Source organism: Clinocottus analis, unplaced genomic scaffold (assembly GCF_023055335.1).
Source record: "Clinocottus analis isolate CAN_PGR_092001 unplaced genomic scaffold, fCliAna1.0.p SCAF_21, whole genome shotgun sequence".
Lineage (NCBI taxonomy): Eukaryota > Metazoa > Chordata > Actinopteri > Perciformes > Cottidae > Clinocottus > Clinocottus analis.
The window spans coordinates 651,171-674,130 of record NW_027175943.1 but is presented as its reverse complement, the minus strand read 5'-3'; the positions used below and the strand labels follow the sequence as shown (position 1 = coordinate 674,130).

At 44.8% G+C, this 22,960-nt stretch overlaps 2 protein-coding genes and 1 long non-coding RNA gene across 3 annotated transcripts; 1 reads left to right on the top strand and 2 right to left on the bottom strand.

Annotated features, from left to right (window-relative positions):
* The first annotated feature begins 514 nt into the window (after positions 1-514).
* Positions 515-4,847, top strand: LOC137792538 (L-amino-acid oxidase-like). The gene is made up of 7 exons (XM_068588270.1): positions 515-623; positions 2,169-2,392; positions 2,523-2,635; positions 2,803-3,004; positions 3,231-3,299; positions 3,406-3,542; positions 4,061-4,847. The coding sequence occupies exons 1-7, from the start codon at positions 515-517 to the stop codon at positions 4,845-4,847; spliced, it is 1,641 nt and encodes a 546-aa protein (XP_068444371.1).
* A 1,548-nt stretch (positions 4,848-6,395) lies between these two features.
* On the bottom strand, positions 6,396-8,530 carry LOC137792574 (uncharacterized). Its single transcript, XR_011078113.1, has 2 exons — positions 8,477-8,530; positions 6,396-7,286 (listed from the first exon to the last, which is right to left on the bottom strand). It is a non-coding gene; the product is annotated as an uncharacterized lncRNA (long non-coding RNA).
* Positions 8,531-12,536: 4,006 nt separating this feature from the next.
* On the bottom strand, positions 12,537-20,667 carry trim2b (tripartite motif containing 2b). Its single transcript, XM_068587707.1, has 13 exons — positions 19,987-20,667; positions 19,169-19,317; positions 18,388-18,568; positions 18,028-18,287; positions 17,803-17,941; positions 17,531-17,716; positions 17,012-17,207; positions 16,780-16,883; positions 16,179-16,346; positions 15,923-16,091; positions 15,674-15,744; positions 15,410-15,550; positions 12,537-15,317 (listed from the first exon to the last, which is right to left on the bottom strand). Exons 1-13 carry the CDS (start codon positions 20,083-20,085, stop codon positions 15,165-15,167), a joined length of 2,016 nt encoding a protein of 671 aa, XP_068443808.1. The 5' UTR covers positions 20,086-20,667; the 3' UTR covers positions 12,537-15,164.
* Positions 20,668-22,960: the final 2,293 nt, after the last annotated feature.

Genomic DNA, 22,960 nt, shown 5'->3' with positions numbered 1-22,960 from the left:
AAATTAAACAATGCAATAAAGATTGAAAACAATCGTCCAACAAACTTTATTTGAATATACATTCAATCATCAACATTCTTATCCAGCCAATGCTAGCTCACATAGCCAGGACGCCTCCTCATCAGTGACTCATAGAAAACCCTTAAGGTTCATGTAGCAGTTAGCGTAGCCGCTATGTTTTTAGCAACCAGCTGATGGATTTGAACCCAGGATCCTTCTTTTTCAAAGTCTAAGTGAATACATGTTTTTTCTTATCTTTCTACTGCAAAAACGTTTGTGTTGTAAGTACACAATCAAAGGACACTCGTATGGTAGTCGAAGAGTGACTTTGTTGTGACCTTCACCCGACCTGCTTCATGTCGAGGGACCACAGCCTGAAGCTCGTTGATGCAGAAACACAGTCTGAGCGGCTGAGAGTGACTCGTGTGCCCGATCACAACCTCCTTCAGGCACTTCCTCCATGCGGTCGCTCTCTAGAAAAGTTCCCATCAGAGACTCAGCGTCTTTCTGTATCATGCCATGGAGGTTTGTTGAGGAGGAAACTGGAAACCAAAAGCTGATCGTAAAAACAAAACCAACCCAGTTGGAGTCATGGAGTCAGCCCTCTGTGGTCAGCTGGTCAGGTGAGAGGAAAATTCCATTATTGAGTCAAATTAGGATATAAAAGAGATAACTTCACTTCATCAGGCCACTGAGACATCAGCTGCTGGTTAAGACCCACAGAAGGTAGGAACACTTTATCTTTATGTATCTCTCTTATTTATATATTTACATATATACACACACACACACACACACACACATATATATATATATATATATATATATATATATATATATATATATATATATATATATATGTATATATATACATATATATACATATATATATATATATGTATATATATATACATATATATATACATATATATATATATATATATATATATATATATATATATATAGATAGATAGATAGATATAGAGATATAGATAGATAGATATAGATAGATATAGATATATATATAGATATAGATAGATATATCTATAGATAGATATATCTATAGATATATCTATCTATAGATATATCTATAGATAGATATATCTATAGATATATCTATCTATAGATATATCTATAGATAGATAAGGCTGGGCAAAGCTGAAAAAAATTAATCGCGATTAATGGCATGATTTTTCTGTGATTAATCGCATTATGCACCAAATTCAACAATGAAGTAAAAACTAGTGTATTGCAGCTTTTATTTTAAAGTAATGTTATCAGAACAATATAACAGCACTCTGGAGCAACAACAAGTTAACATACATACATATATAGTTTATAAATATTTTTTCTTTTTTTCTGAACAAGTGCTGTTCAGGCACCAACCTGACCACTAGGGGGCACTAATGTGACCACTAGGGGGCACCAACCTGACCACTAGGGGGCACTAATGTGACCACTAGGGGGCACTAATGTGACCACTAGGGGGCACCAACCTGACCACTAGGGGGCACTAATGTGACCACTAGGGGGCACTAACCTGACCTCTAGGGGGCACCAACCTGACCACTAGGGGGCACCAACCTGACCACTAGGGGGCACTAACCTGACCACTAGGGGGCACTAACCCTCTCACCATCTGTTCTTTCTGTGTCTCTGCCTCAGAGCCTGAAGGGAGTCCATTTCGAGCTCTGAGATGGATCCACTGGAGGGGAAATGGAAACTTTGTGAGTAGTTTCGCAATCTTGGTTTCCCCTGCATGAGGTCAGAGGTCAGAACATTCTAGAGTCACATGCTGACCACAGGAAGTGGGACCTGCTGACTCAAACCTTCAGTTTCTAGACTCACCCATGCACACTCACTCAAAGTAAAAGTAAATAAATGGGCATTGTTCCTGCTGAGGAGTCACAGATACGAAGTAAACACTTAAAGTCAAATAACAATGATGTTCCACCCTTCAGCTAATAGCAGGTTATTTTAATTGAGTTTACAAAGATTTACATTACATACTTTTTAGGAAGCTTTTTGAGGCAAATGTTTAAGAGTCTTCACCTCCAGTAAACGTTCGTCTTCTGGCTGATTTAGAGAGGATGAAGCAAAGTGCAGCCTCTCTTGACGTCTTCCCTCCTGGAGGTAAAGCGCCGTCTTCTCTCTCTCTTCGTGTCCAGCTGCTGTCGCTCTGCTGCTGCTGCTGTCGCTCCACCACATCGCTGGTGTGTTCAAGCTGAGGGAACATCTTGCCGACTGTCTGGAGGACCAGGACTACGAGGAGCTGCTGCGCACCGCGCAGGCCGGCCTGCCTCGCCTCAACGCGTCCCACCACGTGGTCATCGTGGGAGCCGGCATGGCCGGACTGACGGCCGCCTGGCTGCTGCAGGACGCCGGACACCAGGTACCAGCTCCATACTGCATACTTTACTGCATACGTCACACAGGAACACAAGCTAGACGCTGGCTTCTTGTTTTCAGCTTCAGGACATAGACACCTGAGGTCACACCCTTCATTTGACTGTCTTCCCCAGGTGACCCTGTTGGAGTCCAGCGGCCGTGTTGGAGGCCGGGTGGAGACCTACAGGAACGAAGACGAGGGCTGGTACGCCGACCTGGGCGCCATGAGGATCCCCAGCTTCCACCGGTGAGTAGAACTGAGTCTTAAATGAGAAACGCGACAGCGTTTGAACCTCATGAGCACCGAGCCGCCCCTCGGACAACAGTTTCATGTAAACGTTTCCTTAATGATCTCTGCAACCAAAGAGTTGTTTAACTTCATTTGAATTCTAAGCGCTCCTCCTCTCTGCACAGCATCGCCCGCTGGTTCGCTCAGAAGCTGCGAGTCAAGCTGAACACGTTCCTCATGGAGGACATCAACACCTTCTACCTGGTGCACGGCCTGCGGAGGAGGACGTACGCCGTGAAGGCCGACCCTGACATCCTAAAGTACAAGCTGCCCAGAAGAGAGAGGGGGAAGACGGCCGATCAGCTGCTGCAGAGAGCTCTGCAGAAGGTAGAGAGGAGAGACTCACAAGCTGTACTCTATCTTCTCATGCCCATGAGCTGTAGGATGTCAACTGATATCTCTTAACATGTTAAAGGTTCTAGTTATTTGTCTTTATTTGTCTTTCCAGGTTGCTGAAACTTTTAATGTCTTCTGGAATCTTATGGCCTAAATGCAATGTCAGATTCCTCGCGTGTGCGACGTCCTGACAGACGATCCTGATTGTCTTCTGCAGGTGAAAGATGAAGTGGAGGCTCACGGCTGCAGAGCGGCGCTCCAGAAGTACGACCACTACTCTGTGAAGGTGAATCCTCCACAGAGAATCATTCCCACGGTGCCCATCGGTGGGTCCGGGACAGCTGCATAAAAACAGGTGTACATGACGTTTCAATGAGACTTGTGTGTTTCAGGAGTACCTGAAGGAAGAAGGCGACGTGAGTCCAGAGGCGGTGAGGATGATCGGAGACCTGCTGAACGAGCAGAGCCTCATGCACCTGGCGCTGACCGAGCTGCTCTACCTCCAGAGCGACGTCAGCGACAGCACCACGTACGAGCCGATGCTTTCACTCATCTGTGCTTTGAAAGATGTTTTAGTTTAAATCGCAGAGTTAGACAACAATGAACTCGACACCTGGTGGTGAAATGATTTGTTCAGGGCATTTATTCTCTGCAAAGAAGGAGCAGAGAAGAGTTACACAACACGGGATATGACCTGTGCACCCCGGACCGCTGTCCGAACACTCGGCAAGCTGCATCTTCAATATGTATGATGAACAATCAACAGAAGCTCTCGTGACGTCGTGCGCTTATGACGAACCTTTCTCATCCCAGAGATATGTTTTAACCCTTAAGAACAACAATGATGTGTTTTATCTTGAGTTCAGATACAGCAGATCACCTCACTCCCAAACTGAACTCTGTGTACAGGAAAGTTGACACCTTAGTCATGATTAGGGTGAAGTCGTACCTCACAGGCCATGAAACATCAGATATGGATAACTACTTAAAAGCTACACTTAAACGTTGACCTCGTTGAGACTAATCATCTTTCCTTTTGTTTTGAAGGTACGATGAAGTGACCGGTGGGTCGGACCTCTTCACCAAGGCCTTCCTTTCCGTCCTCGACGTTCCCATTCTCCTCAACTCTAAGGTCAAACGTGTCAGCCAATCAGACGAGGGTGTAGTTGTATCCTATCAGACGGGCCACCGGACCTCTCTGACAGAGCTTTCTGCTGACAGAGTTCTGGTGACAACCACAGCCAAAGCCGCCCTCTTCCTGGACTTTGATCCACCTCTCTCCACCAGAAAGATGGACGTCCTGAGAGGGGTCCATTATGAGAGCTCCACTAAAATCATCCTCACCTTTCGGGAGAAGTTCTGGAAGGAGGACGGCATCCGAGGCGGCAAGAGCATCACGGACGGGCCCTTGCGTTACATCTACTACCCCAGCCACAGTTTCCCTGCAAATGAGACCATCGGCGTCCTCCTGGCTTCCTACACCTGGTCTGACGACTCCCTCCTCTTCTTGGGAGCGAGCGATGAAGATCTGAAAGAGATGGCTCTGAGAGATGTGGCAAAGATCCACGGAGAGCACGTCAAGTCTCTCTGCACCGGCGTGGTGGTGAAGAAGTGGAGCCAGGACCCTCACAGCTTGGGCGCCTTCGCCCTCTTCACGCCCTACCAGCATGTAGAGTTTGCTAAAGAGCTCTTCAGGAGGGAAGGCAGGGTGCACTTTGCTGGGGAACACACGGCCTTCCCTCACGCCTGGATCGAGACCTCCATGAAATCTGCAATCAGAGCTGCTAGAAATATCAACAAAGAGGCCGCTGGACCTCATCATGACGAACTCTAGCCCGTCAGGATGTTGTGCTTCCGCCACGCAGCTCAACTCCACATGGAACTGCTGGATGTCCACTTACATAAATGCTTTGCTGTTGCTTGTTGAAAGATAATCAGATGAAACTCATATGCGATCATTAGCACGCGCACCACTGATGTCCCTGTGATCTAATAGCTGCTAAATAACAACATCTCCTATCTCCTTAACTCATGATGCTCAGAATTTTCCTCCAAAATGTAGATGTGTGAATATTGCAGGAGCTTAAAGAGTATTAATAATTAATTGAATGCCTCCTGCTGTTAACAGGATGACTGTCTCGTCCTTTAAGCTGCACATTATCGACCCCAACTGGTGACTTGTGGGTATAACATGTCTTTATTTAACCTGGCCATTGTAACTTATACCACTTAATAGTCAAAATCTGTCGAATTTTCACATTTCACTCACTCACTCAGGACAACACAAATCTTAAAAGAAACAACCCAAACAAAATGGCTCCCATTGAGAAATTATTTATTTTTCTGATTGCATATAGTAATAATAATAATAGTCACTCCATCACAATAGAGCAACAGCATTGACAAATGATCATACAGAGAAAAACAGAACAATTGAAATATATTATAAAGTCCAACAAACAAACTAATTAAGAGTACATTAAAACTACTATGTTATGAAAGTGACTCAATACGCTTTAGTTCTAGGTTCTGCAGGTCTAACTGAGACCCTGAAGGTTAATGTTGATACCTTCTGACTCCAAAATAATAAAACACAGTTGTTTTTTTCTAATTAGACACTTCATTAGTATCGTAAAACTATGAATAATTTACCAAAATCAAGCTCAAATTGATTGAATATTGAAATATGGCTTAAGTATATGTTTGATGAGAACAGCCATATCTCAGGGAGTTAGTTTAGTTAGTTAGTTAGCTATGCTAGTCTCAGCTAACGTTAACATCAGAGCTGAAGTGGATGATGTGCTATTTAAAAGTTTAAGTAATTTATAAAAAGAAATCCTATGTTGGATGCAAAAATGTATAAATTGAGAAAGAAATGTAATTTCTGCGTCGATGAAAATCAAATGTTAACCCTTAAATCAACTCACAGTCTTTGAGAGAATCTGCTGCAAACTAAGTAATCCTGGGCCAGTTGATAGAATTGTATATGCACATGATACAACTATATGAAGATTATTTAACTTAATATGCAGATGACATAACTGTATATGCAAAGTATACAACTGTATGCAGATGATATAACTGTATGCAGATGATATAACTGTATGTGCAAATTATACAACTGTATGAAGATGATTTAACTGTATATGCAAAGTATACAACTGTATGCAGATGATATAACTGTATGCAGATGATATAACTGTATGTGCAAATTATACAACTGTATGAAGATGATTTAACTTTATGCGCAGAAAATTTGACCTGCTCTATTTAATTTGTTTTATTTAATAATATCAAATCCAACTTTCTATGCTCCAACTCATTGCCTGATGATTAGTTAGTGAATCTTTATTAATTTAAAGGAAGTCTCTCCAATGCCGTCTTGTTGTAGTTTGCCAATGTATTTAGCAGCATGCGAGCAGTTTTCCTGCTCTATGCAGGAACAGCATTGGTAAAACCACGTTGCTGGGCAGAATAAACCATACTCCAAACATCAGCACCAAACACCTCGCTCTGTCGCTCAGCAGCGGTGATTTGTAAAGAGCGAGACAGACGAGGAACCCGACGAACCACAGCCACAGAATGGCCATGATGGCGTTGATCGTATGGAACGCTCTCCGCTTTGATCGATCGACGCGCTCTCTGTCTCCGCCCACTTCCCCCGGCCCTGGACGAATCAGAACACAGAGGACACAACGGCTGCAGAAAGTTATGACAACTAAAGAGAAGACCAATAAACAGAACAATGGAATGACGGGAAGATCGGGGAGGTACATGATGGTGAAACCAATCCATCCGAAGCAGAGCAGCCAAACACACACGAGGCTGATGTTTCGTATCTGGACCCCACCCGACCGCCTCAGCCCCAGATACACAACGGGGTGCACGACGGCCAGGTATTGCTCCATACAGGTCAGGATGTGAAGGCATGTCTGACCCGGGACAGCGACAGAAGACACAGCCAGCCCCACTGTGGTCGCCTCGTTGAGATCAGTGAATAAGCAACAATTGGCGAATATAGTCCCAATGGCATACAGGAGCTCCATGGCCGCCGCGTGGAAGGTGAAGACGTCAGAGTGCCTCGTCGTTGCAGAAGAGCTCTGCCGCCGCCATTGCTGGTATCCCAGGTAGAGGACGAGGACGGAGAGCGGGACGAGCAACAATACCTTCGTTGTGTTAAAGGCAATGCTGATGAAGAATACGGCTTCGAAGCGTAAGCATCGGAAAGGGATGAAGAGGTCAGAGGAGTTGACGGACATGTCGGTTCGTTTTCCTTTCATGACAAAAAGGGAAGAAAGAAAGTGAGAAACTAATTAATGGAGACAATGAGACTACATCACCTTCAATTCAAAGATGATTAAAGAGATTTTAAGAGATTCATCCTACAGTTACTGTGTATATGAAGCAGTATATTTAATTTATATAACATTGTAGATGTTCTACTGCGTGCCAATTTAATAACTGCAACTTTGAAAATGTGCTCAGGGAAACGTTGAGATAGCAACGTTCCTCATGACGTGGACATGGAGGTTCCTGATCCTGCACCTCTTGTTCCTGTGTTCCAGTAGTCAAATGAGTTCTAATACTTGTGTTATTTTGATGATTTATTTCAGAATATATTTGCATAAATCTAAATATAACAAAGCATCGGCCTTTTAGGAAGAAGTTCCAGTCCAAAAAACTGTGTCGTTTGGTTAGAAAATGGGAAAATGACTTATTTTATGGCAAAACATTGTCCGACTGAGGCATGCTGGGTAATGAATGTTCATCAGCTTCAGGCAAGTTACAGCATTTACGTAAATATTTCAACTTAAAGGTACCGTAGCAATTTAAATGAAGTTAAACAACAATGTGGTTACAAAGATAATAAAGTTCACGTTTTATTTATTTTGGAAATAGGGCTTAAAATGGTTAAAACATTTTTAAAATAGCAAGAAAAGTGTAGTTTTTTTAAGAAGATTTGTTACGCAGGATCGTAAAAATAATGCTCACAAACTATTTGTTGTTTTTGTTAAAAAGTAATAATTTCATGTTGATTAGTTATAATAACTAATAATTAATTTGTGTAACAATGTGAATGAGTTGAAATCATTGTAGTTAAATAAAAAAAGCTAAAATACTTAATATTAATAACGTGTATCATGAGATGTAATGTCGCTGCTCTGGGACACATTTTGGTTTACGATCTCATAATTTGGACTTAAATGTCAATTTTTGGATTATTTAATTTAATTCATCCACATGTTCATTCTTTCATTTAAAGTCACTTTTCTCTACTTGCTTTACTTTTTGAGTCAGACAAATATCACCAACGAGAGAGATAAGTCAATACAAAACACAAGAAATATCCTAAATAAATGATTCATAAACATGTGATGTAATATTCATAAGAGCTGTTTCAGAGTTTAACATTAAATACATATAATATCAAGAGAAAATGGTCCCTTCATGAAGGACACCCACCTTGTCAGCTGTTTGTTCCTGATCTGCTTCCCGACCCTCTGACTGCGCTGCTCTACTACCTACACAATGTACATTTATACATATATGTATATTAGTACACATATGCGTCTCCATGGCGGCAGCAGAACTGATGGCTGTTGTCGTTTTGCATGTCGTCAAAGAAATGATGGATTTGATGTCAATCGTAAGTAAACAAAGGCAAATGTTCTTTCCGTGGTTCCTTCAGAGAGTTCAGCGTCGCCTCGTGTCTCTGGGGGTGAAGTGAGTTCAACGGGGAACACCCGGTCGGGTTTAGAGGTTTTTGTTTAATTCAGGATGTGTAAATGATCTTTTTATTCACTTTGAAGCTCCAAACACAACTCATTTCAATCAGATGTTTCATATTACTCATCTGTCCGTCACGTGTGACAGGATTCAAATGACGAGCGAGCAAAGTGTTCATGCTAATGACGTAGCATCACGCAGGCTGCAAGCACGCACGGCTGTTGTATCACGACAATGCAAACAATCCATAGTTTTCCTAGAAATAAAACAGATGCAACTAGTATTGTAATCGTCGTCAGTGTGGCCACGGTCAGGTGAGACTCATTGAAACTCTTTTAGTTCAATGAGTTGTGGGTTTAAGGAGGAATCCTTCTTTTAGGATAGTGCAGCTATTCACAATAGACGTGTTTCACGCAAGAACGCTGTTTCATGAGACGTTAGCGGCAGCTCGTGCACTGTTTCTTTAAAGGGAATGTTTATAATCTGGACGTCTTGCCAAAATGCCAGCTGTGTTTCATTGAGGCCAATTGAACTAATTACATTCAACAAGTATGGCCGCCCGCATCCGCTTCAACACATTGGTGCTGCCGTACCGTGCTGCCAACGGATCGGGTCCGATCTACATCCAGGAAATGGTAAACCCACGTGTATAAGTCATTTGAATATGTATCTGCATTTATATTTAACACAAAATGCACAAACCATTGATACACAACTCGTTCATACAACACACCACAATGCAATGTGATTAAGGAATTAACGAGCGAATAATCATGAAAACAGATCGACGTCCATTCTACTGCCGTTCTATTTCTATGGTTGTTCCCTTCTATTTATTCTCTGTATGTGTGATGATTTCCTTTGGTCCTCATCCTGACTCAGTTTTGTGTCTGGAGCCCGGTAGTTTCCCCTCTCTGTGCAGGAACAGCAGCGGTAGCACCAGACCGCTGGGCAGGTTCCACCAGCTGGCGAACACGATCGCTCCGCACGCCACCCTGAAGCTCACCGCCGGCGACAGGCCCAGCGCGCTGGACACCAGAGCGCCCCCGAACCTCAGCTGCAGCACTCCCATGATGATGATGATGGTGTAGAGGGCCCTCTTCTTCGATGGGTCGACCCGGTTGCCGCTCGCCCTTCCCGGCCGCGGGCGAATCAAAACGCAGAGGACAGAAAGGCTGCAGAAAGTCAAGGCGATTATAAGGAATGCCATTTCTGTGACGGCCACCATGTTGCCCAACTTCCCGTACTCTATGAACATGAACACAAAGCCCAGCCCGGCGCAGCACACCAGCCAGATGCAGGCGGTGCTGACGTTCCTCACGCAGACCCCATGGGTCTGCTTCAGGCTCAGGTAGGTGACGGGGTGAACGACAGCCAGGTAGCGCTCCACGCTGGTCAGGATGGGGAATAGCATCTGTCCGTGCCAGGGGAAAGACCCGACCAAGTTCCCCATCTGCTTCATCGCATCGAGACCGGCGAAGCCACCGACGATGGACAAAGAGGTCCCCAGTATGCCGATCAGCTCCATGACCGCCATGTTGTAGGTGACGAAGTCTGAGAGAGTCACGACGGCCGCCGAGGATGAAGAAGAACGCTGTCGTTTACATCGCTGGAATCCCAAATAGAGGATGGAGACGGAGAGAGGCAGGAGGAGGATGACACTGGTCACGTTGAAGGTGACCCACGTGGACCAAAACTCTTCGGAGCAATCACCAAGCATGGACTCATTGGCGTAGAATTGGTCATTGCCTGACATTCTCAAAAGACAGTAAAGGGCCTGAGGAAGGAGGGAAACCAAGATGGAGGGAGGATTAGATTCACAGGGAGGGAAAGACAGCTGAGGCTCATGGGAACGCAAGGACGTCGCCGTGAAAAGTAGAGGACGAATCAAAATGTCAACCTAAAGACGGCGCGATGAAAAGTCAACGGATCACCAAAGTTATGGCCGCCATGCTAATAGATCAAACAGTTGGTGTAGTTGTGGACCAACTGTCCTCCGTCACGACGGAGAGACACAGAGTACCTGGTCTGCTTTGTAAAGATGCCTCAAATTCTGTTTCTATGGTGCAACTATGCATCACAGGACAATAAGAAACCCAACAAGTGGTGCAAACTGCACGGGAAGTAAAGACACAACTGGGCTTGTGAAGTGACAACCGCTCTAAGACTTCCCTCTGCTGTCCGACATCGTGTTCACACTGATACCCAATGATCCATCAGCGTGGACCTGAGCAGTATTTACACTTAATAATGTACCGCTTCAGTCCATCACTTGGCTTGTGATTGGACCGTCTGTGCTGCTCTCTACAGTCCAACTGAAATCACTGTCATCCCATTTTGTCGTAAAAAATATTTGATATTATTATAATTTTCCCCACTGCTACTCTCCAAAAGTAAAACATTATAACTAAATCCTTAAAAAGACAATAACAAAACGCCCATCTCACCAAAAGTGTCGCTTCCTGATCTTCCTTCTTCTGTGTTTTCAAAATAATTGCCTGTTGTTGGGAGGTTTTCAGTCCATATAAACATACAATGGGTGTGTGTGTGTGTGTGTGTGTGTGTGTGTGTGTTTCAATTGTTTATTCTCTGTCAGTGTTTGCAGATTTCATGCAAAGGTCACGTGCTGCACACCTGTTTGCTCTGAAACTCATTAGGAAGCAACTGGAGGCGACTTCCCACCAAACGGTTCATTTGAATGTCTCGTCTCTGGTCATTTGAATCCTGTCAAACGTGATGGACCGAAGCGTCGCTCGTGATATGGAAATGGAGGGGTTTGTTGTTTAAACTTTTTTAATTGTACTGAGCGTCAGTGAGTCGGGAACATGTGGACGAGGCGAGCGTCCTTTAGTGACTGACAGGAGACAATAGCCGTCTGTTAAATGGTTCTAATCCCACCAAAACTTTGATTCATAAATTCAGGGAATATCCCCCTGACCCCTGTTCAGCACTTACTGACCCTTGTCTGTCTAAAGCGCTAAACAAATAAACATTACTTACTCACTGACACAACAACCCTCCCATCTGACTCTTGAACCCAACATCAAACACAACCTCAACATAATTCTAAGTTTAACCTTCAAACAAACCCGTTGGGGGTGAAGACCGGCCTGAAGGTCCTCACAAGGCTGGTGTCCCCACTACCAGCGTTTCACACACTGGTCCCCACAAGGATAGCAAAACAAATCAAAACACACCCAGCAAAAAGTACACTGTAAAAAACGATTAGTTAACCTTACTTAAAAAAAAGCTTGCACACTTATTTAGTGTAGTATACTTACACTTGAGTTTAAGTAACTAACAATAATGAGTAAGATGTACTTTTAAATAGTACAGCATACTTTAAATTACTATTTCAAACACCTAAATTACTTCAAAAGAAATACACCTTGTATGTATTCCAAACAACACATTTATTTAAGTTGGGCTAACTAATGTTACATGTTCTGCCACTTAAAATATATCAGGATTGTTTACTTGAGTTAGATTTACTCAAAATAATTTGTAAATTGGTTGTTTTTGACCTGCAAGTAACTTTTACTTGGTAAAAACTTGTAAGAAGTGATATTTTTTACAGCCGAGAAAAAGTTAACTTATTTAATGTAAATCTGGACCACTATTACATTTTGCAGTGTAGATTAAAATACACACTTACAGGTCTTTAAGTCTACAGGTCGTCTGATCTCAATGATTGATCGATGTGTTTTAGTCATTATTTATGTCTGCAGGTGATACTCACAGTGATTCAAAGACAAAGAAATCAGAATTTGTACAAAACCAAACCGCAACAAATGGCTGCCATTAAGGAGTCACTGCTTTATTTTAGCGGCGGGTGAATATTTAAGAGACGTCCAGAACAGAGAACAGACACAGGAAGTAGATACAGAAGAGAGCAGGCAAGAGACGCCGCAGGACGCCGCTACTCTAAGAGTCGTGTTCAGGACACACAAAAAATAAAGTTAATTGATGAACAAGGTTGTCGATCAGCCAAGCCACATGTGTGAATATCCATAACGACAGATGTATAATGTTCTCTGTGTCGTCTTCAAACGAGCTCCTGGTTTGAAAAAAGCTTATAAGTGAAAAGTTGTTTCTCAACTCTGTAAAACAACTTTCACGTTAACTGACTGTAATTAAGGCTAACGAGGCCGGGGTCACTCTGCAGGAACAAATCCCCCAAATCTGAAGATTTAACCATTTGAGCCTTTAACAACATCAGAGAATGTTGTGTTTACAGACAGGGACACGACACGCTGTCCTTCTGGGACTCTGACAGCTTTAAATGTATTTAGTTTATTTATTGAACATGCACTTGTCTGTGAAAGAGAGCTTTGTTAACATTCAGCATTGAAGTACCAACTACCAGATAAAGCTTCAGATTCGATAGCTCAGTGTTCTGCAGGCTAATGCTAACTAGCTGTGTTTGCTACCTGGCTAGCTTTGTTGTGTTCCCTCCACGCCATGACGACTTTCATTTGATGAAAAATAAATAAATAACGCGTCAGTACAAAACGTATCAAATACCAACAATCATATTTTGATTCAACGTAACAGACAAAATGTACAAAAAGAAGAAATATAAATGGGCACTTAAGAACTTCAATGCACACGGTGGAACACAATCAGATGGCAAGCTACAAAGACAGAAGAGATGAATAAAAATAAGTAATAACTCATGTTTATGATTTGAGAGGGCAGCGCAGCATCCGTCAGATGTTTTACGACAACGTACGTTAAATCTGTGCAGTTGAAATGACGTGAGAAACTTAAATGCTTTTGTTGCCTGATGAAATGCTTTGTATGACTGTTAATACTCTCACACGTGTCACATTCCTCGCGTGTGCTTCGCTGCACTTCAACACGGCTGTAACTTGTTGGTGGTGGAGGTTTGGCGTCGGCGGTCGCGCGACACAGAGGCATGCTGGTTCTGTGAGCACGACGCGGAGTTCTCAAAACATTCTAGAACCCTCAAAAGAAATCAATGGAAACATTCTGGAATTCTGCAGAGACGTGTGTGTGTGTGTGTGTGTGTGTGTGTGTGTGTGTGTGTGTGTGTTTGTGTGTGTGTGTGTATGTGTGTAAAGTTGCTACTGATTCCAACATTTTCACTTGGTATTATTAAAGATGTTCTCACAAATATATAGGATAGATTTATAGACCTTCATTTTTTTTCGCCCCCCCGTTTTTGCAAAAAAACAACTCAAACCGAGCGTAGAAGAGACGATGCTGCCGCTCGTCAATGTCCATCAACCAACTGAAACAACCAATCCACACAATCAGAGTCAAGCAATCGTGTTGAGTCTATTGATTAAGACTTAAAGTATACTAGCATACGGCAAGAAACTAAAAAAACATTCCTTATTCAGACAAAACGATGCACTATGAGCTGAAAGTGGGCCACGTCTCAGTCTGCTCATATTTTGAGTGAATCTTCATTCGATGTAGTCGACGATGTTGTTTTGAAGTCGTTTGTTGGAGAATATTTACAGATTTAAACGCTCACGCATTTTGTTTTAGTACAACTGCTCTTTCCTGTTGGGCCAGTTTGAAGTTACATGCTTTGCTCAAGAGCACCATGACACTCAGAGTCAGTGCACACATGTCCTATTATGGTTAAGAAAGAGACAGAGGACGTCTGTGGTGATGGCCGAGAGTAAGAAGTGATGTGAAACTGAGACGTGCACCTCTTTCAGCTCTCTGGTTATTCTGTTACACACAGCGTGAGAAGGCAGGACATTACAAAACGTTTCCCTTCCATTCAATTCTGTCCACAAACCTCAACCTTCATTCATTCGCTCTCGTCTCGTAAGCTTCTCGACGCCTTCGTCCATCATTCACTCCGTTGAGGGTTTAGGAAGCAGTGGTTTCCTTGTGCAACCTTGATTTGCTCTTCCTTTTTCTTTTTTCTTTGTTCTTTAAAGCCTTTTTTCTTTTCCATCCACTCCTCTGATTTCAAATAATGCCAGGCTGGGAAGAAGAGGGACTTCAAGAGTTTGACATCAGGGATTAGTGGTTGCGTAACTGTCTTTACTCGCATCACTCGCCAATGTTTCTCAAATTTGCACGAGGTCCAGTGAACTCCTGAATCCACCATCGCTCTGTTCTCCCTCATCTGCCGATACCCTCGTCCTTCTTCTCACTTTAAATGTAGTGCGAAGGCCAATCCTGTTTCATTTTTCTGACAATTACTACGATGATGCTTAATTCAAAAAAATGTCAAAACTAGATTTGCAAGTTCCTTTGAGGTCTAACGACGTGATGATGGCTAATCCTTCTTTTTTGCTTCCCTCTTTTCTCCTCCATCCGTTGCAAGTAGAGGTTCATGCGATGATTCCTAGAATTTGACATCCCCCTCGATGCTCCAACTACCGCTCCCTCCGCCTCTCTTCCCTTCGTCCTCTTCACCTCTCCGTCCGAGCCTCCCTCATTGCAGGTAGCGGTAGACTTTGAAGCAGTGGTTGCCGGAGTCGGCCACAACCACATGTCCGTCGGAGGTCAGAGCCAGACCTTGGGGTCCGTACAGAGGGTCCGCCGATGTGTTGATGTAGGAGAGGAAGGAGCCGCTGCCGTCGAACACCTGGGAGAGAGAGATCATGAGTTCTTAGTCTTGGAAACACTCCCAACACTCCCCTGTAAAGGTGCTTCCTGTCACCACGAGTTGGTGCTCACCTGAATTCTGCTGTTGCCCCAATCGGCGACGATGATGTTCCCGTTCACGTCCACGGCTACACCAGTGGGAGCGTTGAACTGGCCGTTTCCCTCGCCGTTGGAGCCAAATTTCAACACCAGTTCTCCCTCAAGGGTGAAAACCTGACAAGGACAAGGAAATAGTCATATATCGTGATGTGTGATGCGTCCTAGATCCCTACCTGTTGGGATCGTCTCTTTATACACGGGTCAAAGGGACAAGGTGGTCGATCGGTATGGCCTCACCTTGACGGAGTGGTTGTGGAAGTCAGTCACGATGATCTCGTTGTTGTTGTTCACAGCTGCAAAGTGTGGACCTTCAGGATGACGGAACGACAAAAACTTTCAGTGCTTCTGCCAACACTTCAACTGCTGCATGTGCTTACGTTTTAACTGACACTTCAAGCTTCAGTTCAAGCACCTTAAATTTCAGCTGCACAACAATCAGCACACATGCATTTCTATCGAAGGTCCATCTCTTGGGGAAAACACTACCTGCAAATTGTTTGTCGCCGTTGCCTCGACTGCCAAACTTGCCAACGAGCTTGCCGGTCAGCTGGAAGATGAAGACAGTGCACGCCTTGTTGTCAACCACGATGACGTGGCCGTTCTGGTCCACGGACACGCCCTTCGGCCCCATGAGCCGACCAGAGCCAAGCTTCGCCTGACGGGTTGCCAAATATGACACGTGAGTTTACTTTTCTTTCTACATTAACGCTTCATTCCCTCAAAGCCACATCGGTGAACCTACCTTGTACTTGCCCTCGCTGGTAAAGATGCTGACCCACTTGTTGTCATAGTCAGCGATGATGATGTCACCCGTGGGGTGCACGGCCACGCCGGTGGGGCGCTGCAGTTGCCCCGGTGACCGCCCCCTCATGCCAAAGCGAGTCTTGAATTCCCCGTCGTTGGAGAAAATCTGAAGTGGGCAGACTCTTGTGAGGACATGATGCTAGATATGTTGATCGTAACTATGAACATCCAGCATGATATGAGCCAGATTCCCCCAAAAATGCCTCCTGGAGCGTCAATAAGACACCTTTGTGGAAAGATTAGGACCTAAAGAATCATAATCTGTAACAAATATCACAATGAAACAAAGTCTTGGTCTGTTAGGAAGGAGTTTCAGTCAAAAAACTGTGTTGTTCGGTTCAAAAATGGAAAAATATTACGTATTTTGTGGTAAAAGATTGTCTGAATGCGGCATGCTGGGACTTAAAATGGCCGCAGAAGGATTTTCGAGCACGGTTTCCGAAAGGTTAACTCATGAACCTAAAATCGATCCTTAACCTTCAAAACCAAGCCTGGACCCTCAAACAGCCATTCGAGGGAAGGTGAAAACGTGGTATTACCTGAACACACTGGTTGTTGCTGTCAGCTATCAGGATCCTGCCGGTGGAGGAGGCCGCCACGCCCTGCAGGTTGGTGAACTCTCCTTTGTTCCTCCCCTTCGTTCCTACAGAGATTCGAATCAAACACATGCAGCCGGCGGTAAAACCCAAATTCCAAGCTTTCAAAATGGTGACTCATGAATGTTGTAGCTTTCATAAACAAGCTAAAGCTTCAGAAGCTGCGATGTCGCACCGATGCGGAAGATGAGGTCGTCCTCGATGGGGTTCTGGGTCTTGCGTCGCGGGGTTCCCAGGGCGCTGCTGGCCCTCTTGGAGCCCTTTTTCTTCTGGCCGGGGGACTTCCCCCGTCTCTTTGCCCCCTCGGAGGAGCCTGTGGACGGGGTGGCGTAGGCTGCTGAGTTGGTTGCTGTGGTGGTGGAGGGGGACACCTGGAGGATAGACACTCACAATTGTTAATTGCGTAGCAAAGTGAAGCTGGAAAGTTAGGAAAAAGATTGACTGGGTGTTGGTCCCATTCCACTGGGATGCTTTAGGTAGTTTAAGGTTGACGCAAAGGAATTTCCCAGTTAAATATATATCTTCATATGTTTTCCCTGAGACAAGAATATGAATTTTGCAATCATTGCAAACACAACAGACAGAAACAGAAGTTTGTTTAAGTCCTCTGGTTCACATGAAACCAAAGTAAGCACCGTCACCGCTGCCGTTGTGGCATCTTGTTGTTAGCTAGTGAAGACGAAGCTCCACCCACCTCCACTTCTGCTTCCAAGATCCTGTTGATGGTCAGTTTGAAGGGGCTTCCTTTGATGTGTTGGTCATACAGGCGGAGCGCCAGCGAGAAGTCGCCCTCCTTCGGCACCGTGTACACAAACTCGTAGGTCCCGTTCTTGTGGTCCACGATTTCCCCGTCCACGATGCTTCCGTCTGGGGTGAAGACCTGGTTCCAACACACGAGCAAACCTTCTGTTACTTCCCCGTTGACGTGTCACTCAGTTTGAGTTTGGGGTGCTTAAAGAAACCAACCTCCGCTGACAGAATGGCGTTGCCGCTCTTGCAGGCTCCCCCCGACTTGTCTCTGGTCACGATGGTGACGGAGGCAGGATGTCCCACAATGCACTGCTCCAGGCCGGCGCCCATGGCTTCGCTCTGGCTCGCCACCGCACTGTGCGAAGAGGAGAGGGGAAATCAAGTGGCGTTGAAGCGAAACAAGAAACCGCTTTCCTGCTGCGGGGCCTGATTGTGTCTCGCCTGGTGGTGACGATGGTGCCCAGGTTGTGGATGGACTTCCGCAGCCCGTCCGTCTCCAGCAGCAGATCCAGCTGGTCGTTCTCCTGCGGCTGACACGGCAGGCCGAGTCCCGCCAGCTCCCCGAGCCGCTCCTGCAGCTCCCGCTCAACCTGCATGCTCGCCGCGCACGCCTCCCCGGCCAGAGCCTCCTCCGTCTGGGTGCAGGAGGCCGCGAGGTCGCCCTCCCCCCGCTCCAGGCTGTCCACTTGAGCCTGGAGGACCTGCAGACGGACGACACGGGTTTATTTCAGTGATCTAGGCCGGAGAGAGGCGACGCTTTTACACATATGAAAGATTCAGAGCGCTCGCAACCAGAGTCACCTTCTGCTTGAGTCCATACGTGACCTCCAGCTCCATCAGCAGAACGCTCTTCCGGACATCCAGCTGCTTGTGCAGATCCTCGAAGCTTGACTGGATGTCCTCTTCGATGGACGCTCTCTGGCCAGTGAGCTGCTGGAGGATCTCCTTAACGAAGCACAGGGCATCTGAAATCTGAGTGAGTCTGCAGGGATGAATATAGAAAGAGGAGGGAGGGTGTAACCTTTGCTGATTTGTCCTTGTTGCTCCATCATCGTCCTGCATTTGCCTGTCTGTCCACCAGATGGCAGCCTCTCCTCTTCAATTCACAACAGTTATTTATGCCTTTATATTAATATAAATAAAGAAATGTCATAATTATGACAAAAAAATCATGATTATGACCACAAAAAAAAGTATGACAAAAAAGTCAACAAAAAAACGAATTATGACCAAAAATAAGTATAACCAAAAAAAAGGTATGACAAAAAAAAATTCATATTACAAAAAAATATGACAAAAAAATTACTTTTTTGGTGATGATTTTGAATTTCTTTTTTTGATTGAACTTTTTATTGTTGACTTTTTTTGGTCATATTTATGATTTTTTTTCAATTTTGTTCAATTTTTTTATTTGGATTTTTTTTTGTCATAATTATGACATTTTTTTTTACCATGATTTTTACCAAAGCGTGAAAATTATAGTAATATTTACACTGATTTCATTACTGAACTTGATGATATATTTAAAACATAAGTGTCGTCGCTATGACTGAATCTAAATGACGTATTTTAAGTCGTGCACCTGCTCTGGACGCCCCCGAGCCGCTCCTGCAGGCCGCTGCGCTGCTGCTCCAGGGCCTGGCCGAGGGGCACCTTAGGGTGCTCCTCGTGGTCCGGCACGCAGTCCTCGCACAGCGCGCTGTCGCAGGTCGAGCAGAACAGCTCTGCCACCTGAACCGGCGAGCATGGTGGGTGAGACACAAAGAAAGATGAAGGTACAGTTACAGCAAGATTAAGTGACTTAAGGTACTACTCTAAGACCCAAAGCATCAAGTCTTTCACACTCAAAGAGCCATTTGAGTGAAAAGGTCCGACATGACCAGACCCCACTGGGGTTGAGTAAATTTTGCCGACAAAATTTCCACATCGAAATGCGCTAAGAAGCTGATGTTTGGACTGTACCATAATCTCAACCTATGGATCCACTGTTGTGAAAATTCAAAAGATTGGACAAACTTCAATTATTTAAATTGTTAGGGAAAGAGGCAGAAAACCGAAAGTCTGAAGTTTGGTTGCGTAAAGTTTGGCCCTCGAGTCAAAAGTCTCTCTCCGTCTATCTCCTCGCTTGTGATCTGACGTTGTCTCCCAAGTGGGAAGAGTGTCGTCATTAATGTGCAAACTGACGCACAAATAAGGCTTGAAGATGGTTGGGTTTACGTTCCAGTCTGGTTCAGTTTCGAGGGTTCGGGTCTCAGTTTTAGTTCCAACTCGAGGGCAAACTCCAGCGAGCAAACTATCTCATTTTGTCCTCAAGTTTCAGAGTTGTGTCTGTGTGTGACGGATACATCTCGGAGTAGAAACAGCAGCACTTTGTTGTGAGTCTGTGCGTCGCGTCCCTACCTTCCCGGCGTGCAGCGGGCAGGCGTTCTTCCCGGGCGGAGCCTCCAGGACGGTGCACTCCTCACTGCTGCTATCTGGCGAGTGTTGGTGGGCCTCCATCTGGTGGGGGGTCAACCTCTATCCGAACGCACCCCTGGTCCCACGCTGCAGCCAGGAGGAGGGGCGAGGGGCCGGACGCTCAGGCGCGAGCTCCTCCTTCTGGTTTGAGCCTTTGCTTTTTGGACACGCCCCCTTACGCCCTCGACCTGCACTCTATTCCATCACGCATGCGAGAGCAACCCTTCACACGAACTACTCGCGGTGCTTGTTGTACGTTAAGCGTGGCAGAGCTTCATTCTCTCAGCGGCGAAGAGGTGACGCTCACGTTCCCACACAGGAAGAGTTGCAGGACATCGGATGCTGATGCCGGCTTTTTGTGCGATAATTTGTGTGTGCAATCGTCCACTTTTGTCAGGGTTGGATTTTTCTTCTGAGGTCACTCCACATGCACGTCAAACGTCCTCCGGCCTTCTTTTACCCAGAACAATTAAAAGTCTCTTGAAAGAGCAAAAAAACGAAGAATGACAGTGTCAGCAGCCGTCTAGTCCTCTTTAGGTTTCATTATGTAAAGGAGGGGGGGGGGGGGGGCCTGGTTGGTTTAATTCCCAGAGGGCTTCAAACAGAGGGCACCCTGGGGAGAAAAGAGAGAGGATTAACACCTTCTTTACCTTCCTGGTTTAAGTGAGTATTCGTCACTTTTTCATTTACAACATTCTACGCTCGCAGCAGTGCAGTTAGAATAAAACATGGCCGCCAGGGGGCAACACTGAGCACCGAGAATACACGATTATTAAGTGTGTTTTCTTTAATGTGTAATCACCTGAAGGTAAAATACTTTTTGAATACCACATAAACACTGACCCTAGAATGGAACAATCAAAGTTTTTCAGTTTTTTTGCGTCAGCTGGCTGCAATCTGCAACATCACCACTAGATGTCACCGGACCCGACACACCGGCCCTTTAAGAGAGACACTTTTCCTCCTCATTTAAATTTAGAGACAGCAATACCCCCCCCCCCCCCCCCCCCCCCGCACGCTATAATTACAGTTGTGTTGAACCTGTGTGTTAGCTTGTGTGCTAATGCTGCTGTGTGTTGATGTCTTGTCATCTGGAATAACGGGATAAACACACAAATATGCCCAGTCTGTCTTCTGTCTTCACCCACCAGCGGCCATGTGTTCCTTCCAGGTGGCGCGCCCCACCCCCTCCCCTCCTCCATTAACCCCCAGATGGTACGCTCCGTGCTGAGGAATGTGTGCAGATGGTACGGTCCACAAGACCAACAGCTGGAAGTGGGAGGGGCCGAGAGACGAGCGCCAAGGTGGAGCAGAAATGTAGGTCACCAGAAAAAAAAATGTCTTCAAAGTGACGGGAAGAGAGTGAGGCTGCGGTTTCCACGGCAACGGTCTGCATGGGGCGGAGCTCGGGGAGAGATAAAAAAAAAAACACAAAAAAGCAGCCGTGGGCCTTTTAATCCTAAAATCCCAAATTTAGTCGCGCGTGTGTGTGAGCGTGTGTGTGAGCGTGTGTGTGTGTGTGTGTGTGCATGTGTGTGAGTGTGTGTGAGCGTGTGTGTGTGTGTGCATGTGTGTGTGTGGTGTGTGTGTGAGGGACATAATTCAGATTCATCCATTAAATTAATCTTTTTATTGACAATTTTATGGATAAAGCAGAAATCATTTCAACCTGATCAGAAATTGTTCGGAAAACGAAAGGAAGAAAAAATTTAATATAATATTGTACGGTTTATTAAACATTTGATATTTTTGGGTATTATGTTCCTCTAGAAGAAGATATTTAGGGAATATTATTGCTGTAAAAGACGGTTCACATTGTTCGAAGTCCTGAATAGTATTTTTATCCACCTTATTCTTTTTTATATTTCATTTTAAATTAAAGTGTTATTCATTTTCCCTTTATTCTGTTATACTTTGGCTTTCATTTGCTTTAAGTGGCCTTGCTTGCCATCTCCTCTGGTTTCCTTTGTGTCTTTCCAGACGTCCGTCTCTCTCTATATGTTTATAGTCACACGTGTGTAAAAATATGAGCTCCATATTCTCATGAATAGTTTATAAAGGGGAGTGGTTATGCAAATGAGCTGTCTGTGATCTTGTTTGTAATCCTGTTTCAATGCCTCGTCACACACACACACACACACACACACACACACACACACACACACACACACACACACACACACACACACACACACACACACTTTATTTCTATAACATTATCTCTTTTTATTTTATTTTTTTTCGATTTTTCCATTCAATGATAATTTGCAGTACAATGCTGCAAAGGATCATGGGGCAACAATGTGTGTGTGTGTGTGTGTGTGTGTGTGTGTGTGTGTGTGTGTGTGTCGGCCTCGTGACACAGTGGTGGCTGTTGTATCCGTCACTTACAGAACGAGAGACAAGAGAACCCTCTCTGTCCTTCACAGAACATGAATTCATCTCTATTATGAACGTGTGTGTGTGTGTGTGTGTGTGTGTGTGTGTGTGTGTGTGTGTGTGTGTGTGTGTGTATTTTAACCGTTGATTTTAGTGTTCCTAAAGAGTTCTGTCACTCACACACTCACACATACACACACACATACACATACACACATACTCACAAACCGGCCCTCATCAGGACATCAGACTGGATGAGGACTTGTCTGGTCTACAGGTGAACACGACCTCAGAGATGTTGCTGGCAGTCAATTCCTAATCGTTTGTGACTTTGTGTCTTTTTGTCGGGTTGTTTTGTGTCTCTTAGTTGTCGAGTCGCATCACTTTGTGGCCATTTTCCACATCTTTGTGGTTGTTTTCCGTCTCTTTTTTATGTTGTGTCATCATCATCTAACATCTTTTGGGTATTTCATGACTCTGTGCAGTCGTTTTCACGTCACTTTGTGTTGTTTGTGTGTGTGTTCCTGGTGGTTTTGTG

What these genes read in the sequence shown, in the direction of transcription:
- LOC137792538 (XM_068588270.1), top strand. Translation starts at nt 515, where the DNA reads ATGCCATGGAGGTTTGTTGAGGAGGAAACTGGAAACCAAAAGCTGATC. An exon ending in AGGATCCCCAGCTTCCACCG is followed by an intron (nt 2,636 to 2,802) that starts GTGAGTAGAACT and finishes CTCTCTGCACAG; the next exon opens with CATCGCCCGCTGGTTCGCTC. An exon ending in GACGTCAGCGACAGCACCAC is followed by an intron (nt 3,543 to 4,060) that starts GTACGAGCCGAT and finishes TTTGTTTTGAAG; the next exon opens with GTACGATGAAGTGACCGGTG.
- trim2b (XM_068587707.1), bottom strand. Translation starts at nt 20,085, where the DNA reads ATGGAGGCCCACCAACACTCGCCAGATAGCAGCAGTGAGGAGTGCACC. An exon ending in CTCGGGGGCGTCCAGAGCAG is followed by an intron (nt 18,569 to 19,168) that starts GTGCACGACTTA and finishes TCATCCCTGCAG; the next exon opens with ACTCACTCAGATTTCAGATG. An exon ending in CGTATGGACTCAAGCAGAAG is followed by an intron (nt 18,288 to 18,387) that starts GTGACTCTGGTT and finishes GTCCGTCTGCAG; the next exon opens with GTCCTCCAGGCTCAAGTGGA.